The sequence below is a fragment of the Dendroctonus ponderosae genome, unplaced genomic scaffold (assembly GCF_020466585.1).
Source record: "Dendroctonus ponderosae isolate FM_Combo_2020 unplaced genomic scaffold, Dpon_F_20191213v2 Dpon_F_20191213_2, whole genome shotgun sequence".
NCBI lineage: Eukaryota > Metazoa > Arthropoda > Insecta > Coleoptera > Curculionidae > Dendroctonus > Dendroctonus ponderosae.
The window spans coordinates 10,385,361-10,397,195 of record NW_026018165.1 but is presented as its reverse complement, the minus strand read 5'-3'; the positions used below and the strand labels follow the sequence as shown (position 1 = coordinate 10,397,195).

General features: G+C 31.7%; 1 protein-coding gene across 1 annotated transcript; it reads left to right on the top strand.

The window, feature by feature from the left end:
• Positions 1-929: 929 nt before the first annotated feature.
• On the top strand, positions 930-11,565 carry LOC109538964 (chitin deacetylase 1). Its single transcript, XM_019906435.2, has 7 exons — positions 930-1,322; positions 4,230-4,466; positions 6,384-6,632; positions 6,694-6,934; positions 6,986-7,257; positions 9,003-9,247; positions 10,020-11,565. Exons 1-7 carry the CDS (start codon positions 1,211-1,213, stop codon positions 10,296-10,298), a joined length of 1,635 nt encoding a protein of 544 aa, XP_019761994.2. The 5' UTR covers positions 930-1,210; the 3' UTR covers positions 10,299-11,565.
• The last annotated feature ends 270 nt before the right edge of the window (positions 11,566-11,835 follow it).

The following is an 11,835-nucleotide window of genomic DNA, read 5'->3' as shown; positions in this document are numbered from 1 at the left end:
ATTATTGTCAAGCATTTTCTAATCATACTTACTGACCCACATGGTCAAAGTCTTGGTCGATCGTCCTATAGAAGCATTTTCGACTGAATTCTGTTCCTGATAAATTCGACGAAAAGAAGCGAACTTTTCGGATGAGCTCAGGATCTTTTTCAAAATATGGCCTTTACGAAGGCACAAATCGATTACGCTAGTGAATACAAAAAATTAATTAATGTGTTAAATTGTTAATTGGCTAGATAACAGAAATATTTTTTTGGGCAAAAGATTTTACAAAGACCACAAAAATCTCCAGAAAGGACTAGAGCATCAACTCAAAAAAAAATTGTTGATTCCAGCTACCAAATAAAAAGTTCTGGTAGTTTTTGTCTCAAGAATTTACAACCTCAAGAATTCACAACCTGCACAAAGCGGATGGACTCGGTTGCTTCATCAAGATATGAGTCTTACATAAGAATTCATTCACAGCGAGTTTAATTAAAATCATTGGTATTYTCTCGATATTTCATAAAACGTAACTGTCTTGAAGAATTTTGACCATTGATAGCAGAAAAGCGAGACAATTTTTCGGAATGAAAGTTAAGTCAGATMATCTCTTCTTTTGCACCAAATAATGTCGTAGTAGTCCTTTCGGGACATCCTGTATATTAATACAAGCGAGCTTTTACCAATTTATGCCTCTTTTTAATTTTTAAGATTTGTCTTCGATTGGTTAAAAAAAAGTATATTACCAAGCAATACCAACAATGGCTAAATAGTTATACCGTGTAAGCACTTTTTAAATCTTTTTTTACTGTTAATGGAGGATTGCTCGAAAAGCTCTGAGAGACAAAACAAGGTGAGATGCAGGCTGATTTGTAGGCAAAAACAATTTATCTTATTTTGAATACACTTCATAAAGCTCGAAAACAGTTCATAACACTTTAACACATTGTCGCTCGGTAGCGAAGCGTTGCACGATGTGCATTTGTGGATGGACGCTTTTTGGAACACCCTGTAAACTCGATTCAGTTTTCAATCTAACACAGGTAGAAAACGCCAATCTAGAACGCATTTCCAATACACCCAGGTGATCCATAATTCAACTTTAATAACCATATATTTACCAGCATAGAACTGCTCTTATATGTTCCGTGTCGCTTTTTTTCTTATGATAATGATTGAGAAAGTTAATAATAATGCAAAAGGAAACAAATAGTTTGTGCTTGCACACATGTTCTTGGGATGTAGTAGTCGAGTCAGTCGGCAAAAAGTGATGGACACAGACATTGAAAGACGCGTAGTGAAAACGTTCCTCTGGTTCGCGGTATCGCATCTTGTTTTGGGTAAGTCTGATAATCAACTGTTGGTTGAGAAAGTTTTATAATTAAACACACTTGCATGTAACGCAATAGGAAATCTAATTAATTTCTTTCAAATAAGTATAATGCACAACTGAAGAGAAAATGTATTAACCATCCCAGATTGAACATACAAGTGTAATTGAACGCTAAAAAAATAAAAAATAGGCACCGGCAAAAATACAAATAACAATAAAGGCAGCCGTTTACGAGTTTATAGTTCCTAAAAGTAAAAGCACCGGTCGTTAAAAATAATGGTCATTTGCATTCCATTTAAGTATGACACTGGATTAATTTCACTTTATACGTTAATTGTAATTCTTGTATGCCTTCAGCACAAAAGTTTGGCGGTCGGAATATTTTTAAGTGGATCAATCAAAAACTAAATTAGATGAGGATTTACTATTATTAGTGCTAACTTTTGTTAATTATTATATTTCGTATCCAGCTAAAATCAGAAATTATTGTGTTTTAAACAAAACGCCCAAATACAAGACTTAATAATAATAACTTAATTTTTAAACTGAATATTATCTATTTGCATTATAATGCAGACTTCGTAAAGGAATTAGCGAAAATCAGTTTAGTCGCGATAAAAATGCACTTTGATTCAACTGATGCAATTCAAGTTGCAAGAACTGGTTAATCTATATGCAAGTATTATAGTAAATTATGCAATCGATTTTTTTCCATGCAGAGTATAGCTATAACTGACTTAGAGTTGCTATAACGATGCATTCTTAACAAGGTTGACGACTACTTATAGGATTTTTGCGTAACTTTGCATTGCACGAGTAAATTTCAAAATAAATAAGAACCACATACAATATTAAATACTGAATGATACTGGTGAAATATTTGCAAATTTAGTATTTTTTTAAATAAATTCTAATTCAAAATACACTTGAGTTATCAGTCGTTCATTTTTATGATTAAAAATCAACCACTTAAATTATCAAAAAGTTTTTTCTTGTTTCAAAATGATTATTAATAATTAAATAATCATTGGCTTTGCTATCATTGGCTTGCTATGAACCTAAAATAGGTGAAGATAAATATGCCTACAGGATGATTCAAACTTAAGTGGCATCACTTAAACCGCTCTCTGTACGTTCAAAAACAAAATAACTTTGATATTTCATAAATTATTTGAATAGACAACTGAATTTTTGCACTGGTTTTACCAATGATTGGGTAGGTAAGTTAATTTTCTGTCACGCGCTAGTGGCGTACATTTTAGGGTTGAGAGGGATTATTTTGCTCCTAGCATCTACACCGAAGGACAAAGTGCGATTTAAAACGAGATTTCGAAACGAAAATGTTTCCTTTTATCCAAAAAAGTACTTTGAGGCAACTAATATGAAAGAAAAAGATCTCAAAAATGAATATTCAAAAATAACTTGGATTTCTTTAAATTTATTAATCAACAAGTTTGAAATAAATCAATGAAATAAAATTGCATTCAAAATTTGTAAAACTTCCTCTTGTTAATTAATAAAATGAAAGAAATAAGCTTTCAATAATAGTCATGTTTAATATCCCGTATTTGAAAAAACAGCTAGTTTCAGGGGTCTCGTCATTACGTTTTTATTTTATTAAAAATAAATTTGGTCTAATATTGTTTTCTTTTTAAAAAAATCATATAAAAAATTAAGTTAATGATTACAACGCTATGAAAAATGGCTAAACTACTGATGTTAACTAGGAGAGAAAATTAATACGATCTGTGATGTTTTTACACAAATTAATTTACATTCGATAAATTATTGTTTAAAGCATCTGTTATGTACTGCTAATCTTTAAGCTGTGGTCTAGATACCAAGTTCCCTTTACACATATTAAGAAAAATAATTAAATTTAATGCAACACTAGTTTGACACAAAATTTTTCCAGTTATTAATGCGATCGAGTCGTGATTCTACTTCTTAACCAGYACGATTCCCCGACTTTTCCTCGCTCAATAACTATTTATGAAGCATACTAAAAACTGTTATTTTCACAACAGATAGCCGAGTAAAAGCAACATTTTATATAATAAATGTTAGTCGCACYCTACAAAATATCTTTGAACCTATTAAACAATAAAAAATTSTTATTTTCTAARCCTTTGATTGMAAAYATATTTTGCYAGTTTTCAGATGTTTGAAAATTAGAAAGCATTAAATTAACTTYGACAACTCAAAATARCTTTTCTCGCATAAGCAAATGTCCATCRATGTTTGGTTTCGATATATCAGGTTTTAAACTTGTCTATTATATTTTCATTGAATTAATAATTAGCTGATCAATTTAAGCCCTTTTAGATCAACTTTCTAGAACAATTCTGTATTTCATTCACAGCATATTTTACATTTTCCAAATAATAATAAGTGAATGAGAAATTATGTGAAAACGGCGATTTTTTTTTAAATTTCTTAGTGTGTCAACCAAATGATCATTTTATGCTCAATCTTGAAAACAAAATGAAAATATTTTCAAACGTCGGTATACAAAGTGCACAAAAATGCAAGTTTGCATTTTTGAAAATGCATCCCAAAGCAATCGAAAGGCTGCATTGGAAAATGTTTTAGCAATAAAATCTAAACAGTTGCCTCCATCTATCGAATTTTATCCATTGTAACTTATATATTAAAAATAATAGAAAGAAAGAACGGGCAGAAAGACCGATAAAGCCTGATAGCCTTTTCTGTATGCGAAATAAAAATTTTTGTTACTTCTACTTACGATTAAAAATGCCTTAATAACATCATTGTAAACCTACTTGCGATTCAAAATTGGACCTTGTCCAGATTCTACAAACACATTTTCTAGAACTGCTGTAGTTATATTGATCTTATCTCAATATCTTCATCTAATATTAATTTATTCCAATTTTCTCATTTTTTGTTTTAGAAATACGAGTATATGCCGGCCAAATAAAATGCATAGAATCCGGCCGTTTCTACCGAAATCCAGAGCCACGTTCGAGGGATGTTGACCACTTATGGAGCGCTGAAGAATGTTCAAAGTACTATTTATGCCTCGAAGGTGAGGTGTTTGACTTTCGATGTTCCACAGGCTTAGTTTTCGATGTTGACAGTCAAATATGTGAATCCCGCGAAAAAGTTCGAAACTGCGCTAAAGAAACCGGTAAGTCTAAATATTCACAGAGGAATAAATCAATAAATCGTTCGCTTTCCCGTGTTTGTACATGCAACTGAATTGTCATAAATATGCACGTATTTACATGCAAGTGAAAATAAATTATTTAATATTAAAAAAAATACGATCTAATTATTTCTTTAATTCACAAGTGCATTAAAACTAAGAAAGAATAGTGCGCAATCAAACTTTGCTTGCCTGAACAGTCTTGCGCACTTTTACAAATGAAATAAGTGATAATTGTTTCAAATTCTCTTAAGTAAATAGGGAATGCTTAAATCATTAAATATATTTAGACACTTATTTATTTCATAAATAATCTCTGTATTTAAAGTATGGTAAAAAATGTCATAAACCAATAATGTTTTGCCTCTATAGGTTTGCGTAAAAGGTATAAAGCGGTCAAGACAAACTTAAAAGACAGGAAGCGAATTGAGGTCATTGCAAAGAAAATTGTAAACTGTCGGAAGATCGCTAGATAAATTGATGTTTCAGGATAATTCGCACAAAAAACTGTATCTTGTAAGATAATAACAATTGCAGGAAACTGAATAAATTGGCTGTGGTAACGCTTTCTTGAAGTCGTTAGTTTGCGCAAAGGAAATTAGCGACAACCTGGACTTTTTTTGGTAAAAAACCGCTGCTGATGTGGTACTATATTTGTGATTTCAATGTGTTGATATAAATACGAGTTTATTAGAAAGCTTGGGACTTGCATAGTCGTAAAATAGCAATTACGGTATTACGAGAATGTAACATTTAACTGGATAAAGATTTCAAAAAATTATGGCTCTATATCGATTAAAGATCAAGTGAACTTTATTTATCGCTCAAACTCTGCTCAACTTAACAACATTTAAAGGGTGTCCCGAAATTCAGGGTGCTTTACAGTTTACCTTATTTACTTGGAACCCATTATTTTCATTAGGTATTGATCGGGATATTTACACCCCTCTTGGACAGATCTCTAAAACACGCAATTTGTTATAAAACTCCTTGATTAAATTTTTTTTTTTTATTTAAATTTTATTAAAAAAAATTTAAAATTTAAACATTTTTTGGTACATTTTATAATATTGGTAACAAATTGAATAACAGCTTTCATACCAAAAATTAAACAAGCTGAAATAAAGAATAATACCGTAAACATGTTCTGTTTTTCTTTTATTCTCGTATTTTCTACAAGGAAATCTCTATATCTACCAATAAAAAATTAAACAATCAATCATCAATTACTTTCCAGATATTCAATTTTTTTGCAACATTTTTGCTGCTTAAAGTTTCAAGAGTATGAAGAATAACGAAGAAGCCTTGTTAAGAAAATAAGAGACCTATTCAAGAGTTTACATCCACCGCAAAATTGTATAAGTTACTCTCCAAGTTCGAGTGAAAAGTGAATTATTGGAAATCGGTCATATGTGGTCTTCAAAAAAACTTTTTTTTTTCGTTTTTTAACCAAGGTTTCTGCAAGTTTTATTTACATCTTCAGGGCTATAATTTAAGACAACTTAATTAAAATAATAAATTATATTCTCATCTTTCCTGAGTCAAAGTGTGAAGTAAAAATTTTGAATATCGTTTATTTCATAACGTTTCGGCGAGACAACAGCGCCATCATCAGATTTAAAATTTACACAAACTACAAACACCAATTCACAATTAACATGGTGTATAAAAACTATAATTTATGAAGCGTTAAAATATTCATCAGTTCTTAGTGGAAAATGTTTTGCTCTCCCAAAAAGGATTTTTTCTCTTAAGAATAATAATAATAATAATAGAAGAAAAATAAAAAAGTTCTCGCCTCAAAGACCCTCATTTACTCCCGCCATTCATTAGCATAGTTTCCGCACGTTGAGCGGCCTATTCAAATAGACTCAGTAAAAATATGTCTTTTTTGTCCAGAATCATCAATCTCTAGAATATATTCAGATGAACCCATTAACTCGCACAATGTTACATTTTGTGACCCTTCCACTCATGAAATATGTGAAGACAATCACACCTGCATACCGACGCAATATATTTGTGATGGTTCAGCCGACTGCCCGGATGGTACTGATGAAGCAAACTGTAGTCCAACCAACACACCTGCTGCTCCTGTATGTGATTCTGCTAGGTGTGTGTTGCCTGACTGTTTCTGTTCCAAAAATGGTAAGCTTCTTTGGAAACTACCCATAAGCAAGGAAGCTCATTTAAAAGCTTCTTCCAATAGGTACACAAATACCAGGTCATCTCGCTCGTCACGATGTGCCTCAGATGGTTTTGGTCACTTTCGAAGACTCGATTAACGATGAAAATATTGATTTCTATAAACAGATTTTCTCCGGAAAATATCTGAATCCTAACAACTGCCCTATAGCCGCAACTTTCTTCGTTAGTCATCAATATAACAACTACTTTTTCACTCAGAAACTGTGGAATCATGGTCATGAAATCGCTGTACATTCCATCAGGTAAGCAACTTTGCATTAACTTGGAAAAGTACTAAACCTCATACGTTTTAGTCATAAACTGCCAGAAGAATGGTGGGCAGAAAACGCAACAATAGAAGATTGGTTTGATGAAATGGTGGGTCAGGCCAATATTCTGAATAAATTTTCCACTGTTCGATTAACAGAAATCAAAGGATTGCGAGCTCCATTTTTACGAATTGGTTGGAACCGACAGTACTTAATGATGAATGAGTTTGGATTTCTTTATGATAGTTCAATGGTGGCTCCATTTTCTTATGTACCGTTATGGCCGTATACTTTGGATTACAAAATACCTCATCAATGTAAGTTGGGTTGGATTGGATGAATAAAAGTTGAGATGGATAATTCCTGTTATTTTTGCCACATTATTCGCATTATATTTTGAATTTTAAGCAAACAAAAATATAAAACCGTTAACATTTTAGATTACATTACTTTTTATTGCTATTATACAGGGTGATGCAGTTTGCACGATATAAACTTTAGACAATAGAAAATAGAAATTTTGTTTTTTTTAGATTTTGCTTTATAAATTACACTCGATAAATGGTTAGCTACGGAAATAAACGACTTAAAAAAATCAACGTTGCACGGACAAATTTTGACTAATTTCGGAACTGGATAAATTATAATTGCTCCGAGCGATTCTATTTCTGTTTGAAGCGTTATTTAGTACAATTCCTTTTCAGTTAGTGTGTGTTTTAGCAAAAAGTGTTTACAGGACGCCAAATAAAAGCTGTAATATTCGAGAAAGTTTCACAGGCTCTTGGTTGGACTAAAATACGCTTTTTTCCGTTTTTCAACGACACAAACAATAAGATAGATCTCATATTGCAAGAAAAGTTTTTCAGTTTTTCGACTATTTGGTTTCTTTACAGAGTGGTCATAAATTCAACGTTCTGATCTCGCAGTGAATTTTTATCTTGAACAGATTTTCAAAACGTAAGGCCGATGTTGAAACCGAAAAGTTGTTGATGGACTTGCCAAAAAAATTCAATGTACCGGGTTGCATTAATGAACAAAATATTTGCAAGAAAAATTAGCTTTACTTGAAAGTCTGTCAGAACCACAGATTTCGAGGCAATTCTGATTTGGGTCACTTTTCACGCAATCCTGAATATCGAATTTTAGTCTTAAATTGCCTATTAAATTTTAGTTTCAGCTCTATATCATCAAAATCTGATCAAGAGCAAAAAAAGCTGGTATTTAACGTAACCACCCTATAAAGAGAAGAGATGGTCTAACAATTTAAAAACCAATTTTCGAGCTATTTCGTTCAACTGTAAACTCTTGGTGTTGAGATCTAGAAAACCTTTTTTTATTCACAGAAATCTTGCATTTTTTAGTTGCCGCCATATAAAAAATATATCGAGGTGCTTAATTCTCACAAAAACATTGTCCAACAAAAAATAAATGGGGCTCAAAAACGCTTTAAACAGAAACGCAATCGCTCTAAGCTGTATGTTCAATTTGTTGAGCAGTTTATATGATGTTCAAGTTCTGTTAACTCTGAGTTAACTGCTGTAGATATTTATTAACTGCCATCGAAGGCCAAAGGAGCATGTTTTGCAATAAAAATAGTCCATTTTTATATTGTCAGTGGTGTTCTAAAGGGCAAAATAAATCTTTACTTCGATTTTCTGTCCAGCACACTGTTTCCGAGTGAAAAGTCAAGCTTTATTAAACACTTAGTTAATACAGGAAACATTTATTAGGTAACAATTGTGGATATTCGATCCAACTTGAACAAAGCTGTTTGAGAATAATTAATACATTTTAAATATTTTAATCATATATAAAGAGGTCTAAATAAAAAATTACAATTTGCATCGTCACTTTTGTGCAATATTTTTTTTTTAATTAAAAGTACAGGTATTTTTTTATCTAACATCGATATTTTAAAACATAATTAAGCGGTAGAGACACCGTAGAAAACCATGTACCTGTAGCCCAAAAACAACTTTAATTATTCAAACGAATCATATTTCTTTATGGTTATTTGCAGAATTTCATCGTAACAATTTATTATAAACTTCTGTGTGTAAAGGTTTTAGACAAATGTGCCCGACAAGATCCTATCCAGGTCTATGGGAAATGGTAATAAATCAATTGGAAGCACTGGAAATTAGTTGCGCAACATTAGATTCCTGCCCATCCGAACTATCAGGCCAAGAAATATATCAAACTCTGATTAGAAACTTCAATAGGCATTATTCGACAAATCGAGCACCATTTGGTATCCATTTACAAGCAGCTTGGTTCGAAAACACTGAATATTTAGCAGCTTTTCAGGTAAATGAAAAAAAAAACGGATTTTAGCTCAAGGCAAATGTAGATAATCTGAGAGTCGGTAAACCAATAGCCAAAGAGTTATACTTTGGTCGAAAAACTATGAAGCTAAGTTTCTGATGAAAGTAGCTACAGATTTAGAGCTTTGCTAATCTCACACCCCCAGGACCCGTTTCGAGCCATTACCTCTCGTCAGCTGGGTTTAGCCCGAAAATAATATTCCTGAAACCTTGACATCAATTACTTCGTTCTTGTATTTTACATGGAAGGATTATTTCCATACAAGGTCTATGTAAAATTCACGGCCGAAATAAAATACTGGTTTTCAGAGTGTTCTCTGTCTGTCTTTAGTTTAATTTTCATTTTAATTAATAATTGTCTAATAATTATTTTGAAAATTTTTACAAACATAAGAAAAATTTGGTAGTAACTTGTCAGCAAAAATCCTAATTTAACTCTTATAAAAAATCTAAGAAAAAAAATATGTACAGGGTGAAATACACATTGAAAAGAGTTTTTATTAAATTCGCAGTTTATAGTAATATTACGCCAATGTTGAAATTAATTCCAAAGTTGGAGTGTCGACAGAAAATGTAATTATTTACACCATTGAAGTATACACGATATGAAGTGATTTGGCATCATTTACGTGAAAGTTACAATCTAATAATGTATTCAAGGTGATAGTTATAAGACAGTTGAACAACAACAAAAAAAATGTTTTAATACACCTGCAATTTTCAACGGTTAATAACGCTTAACACAAACATTTTAGGAATTTCTAGACGTTGTTTTATCAAAGCCTGATGTCTGGTTTGTGACAAACTCGCAAGCTATTGAGTGGATGCAGCATCCAACACCTCTAAAAAAGCTGCTTAAATTCCATCCTTGGGATTGTAGAAAACATGTAAAGCAAGCTCGCGAGATCGCATGCCAAACGCCAAATAACTGCCAGTTAGCAAGCAGGGCTCTTAAACAGGATGTGGAGCTGCAGACGTGCAACAAGTGCCCCAAGAAATACCCTTGGGTTAAAAACGAATTTGGAGCGAACTAAAGCTAGCATTTGAAAATTTCGTTTAGTACAAAATGGGAAAAAGGATGGCAGTAGGGTGGTAACCAGAAAATATGATTTACTTTAAATGTTCTCAAACCAATACCTAAAAATGTACGCAACAATAAATTTCCCATAACTGGTTCCTAATCAAATTAAACCCGCAGAAAATCTATACAATTTGTAACCAATCGTTAAAACCAAAGTTTTATCGAGAAGCAAAAAATTGTATATCCAACATGGTTACAAATAAGTCGTTGCGCCCTTTGTACCTTTCATACGTGTGGGTGTTCTGTATTATCTTAATATTCCTTTCATTTTCTTAAATACTAATTAAAGACATACATCGAATATTATAATTAACACCAAAAAGCTGTATCTATTTTGATGCTGATAGCAATTGAATGTGGAACAAACAAATTCCTAAAATCATTCTAAATGTCTTACTTATGTTTGCTCTGATATTTAAAAATAACTAAAATGAAATTGATAATGATACCAACAACGAAATATACAAGGAACAGGAAAAGAGGGTTAATTTTTAAACTGGTTGTTAAATGCGGCTAGAAAAAAACTGATTCAAAGAAAATATAATTGATGATCACATAATGCTTCAACAGTTAAAATAATTTATGATCAAGTTACCTTTTCACCCCGACAGAAGCAATCCATTTTGGAGGCAAAAGATAATTGAAAAATGACAAAACAATAATGTTACTTTATACAACCCGACGACGATAACAGAATAACGCACAAGACATGCAAAACAGCTCCGATAAAACCTTCTGGTTCTTTACCTAAAACCTTGTAAATATTGCTTTAAATTTGGGCAAAAGCTATAAAAAATGAACGAACAATAATAATGCAAAATAAAATAATAGTATATCTGAAACACTCAAAACACAGTATAATAATTTTTTTCAGAAAATTGAAAATGTAATATTTAGTGTTTCATTAATAAAAATAATTTTGGAGCGTCGCGTTGTTTGTTGGTACCCTGAGCTGAGTAGAGACAAAAGTAAAGAGCTCCAAATATATCTTGTTAGGAACAATTTTTATACGTTCTACCGTTGATCATATATTTCAGGAAATAAAGAAGAATTGAAGATAATATAGAATACCACCAAGTTAGTAACAGCTTTGTATTTATTTGCCTTTATCTATTTATTGCTTTCACTAGCATTACATTGTAATTTGATATTTATTGGTTTCGTTTGTTTTAAGTTGTACTCGGATGTATGCATTAAAAGATATAAAAAATTCATGTTTTTAAGTTTGTTTATCCAGGGTGTCCCATGACTGGTACAAATTAAACCACATATCCCTGGAACAAAAACACACAAGATTTAATCTAACTTACCGCTATCCAAAAGATAGTAATAACTGACATATTGCCACAAAGTTTACTCTGTTTCTACATTTTTGTCGATAATTCCTAGAATTAAGGAAGGTAAGTAACTTTTTGCATTTTGCATACATTTTAGCCTGCCGGGTTTGCTTCAGTTGGGTAATTCCAATATTATTGAATACTTGATGTATA

Excerpts from the sequence above, each read along its gene's own strand:
- LOC109538964 (XM_019906435.2), top strand. The coding sequence starts at position 1,211 with ATGTTCTTGGGATGTAGTAGTCGAGTCAGTCGGCAAAAAGTGATGGAC. Across the intron at positions 1,323-4,229 it reads GGTATCGCATCTTGTTTTGG|AAATACGAGTATATGCCGGC; the intron begins GTAAGTCTGATA and ends TTTTTGTTTTAG. Across the intron at positions 6,935-6,985 it reads ATCGCTGTACATTCCATCAG|TCATAAACTGCCAGAAGAAT; the intron begins GTAAGCAACTTT and ends CATACGTTTTAG.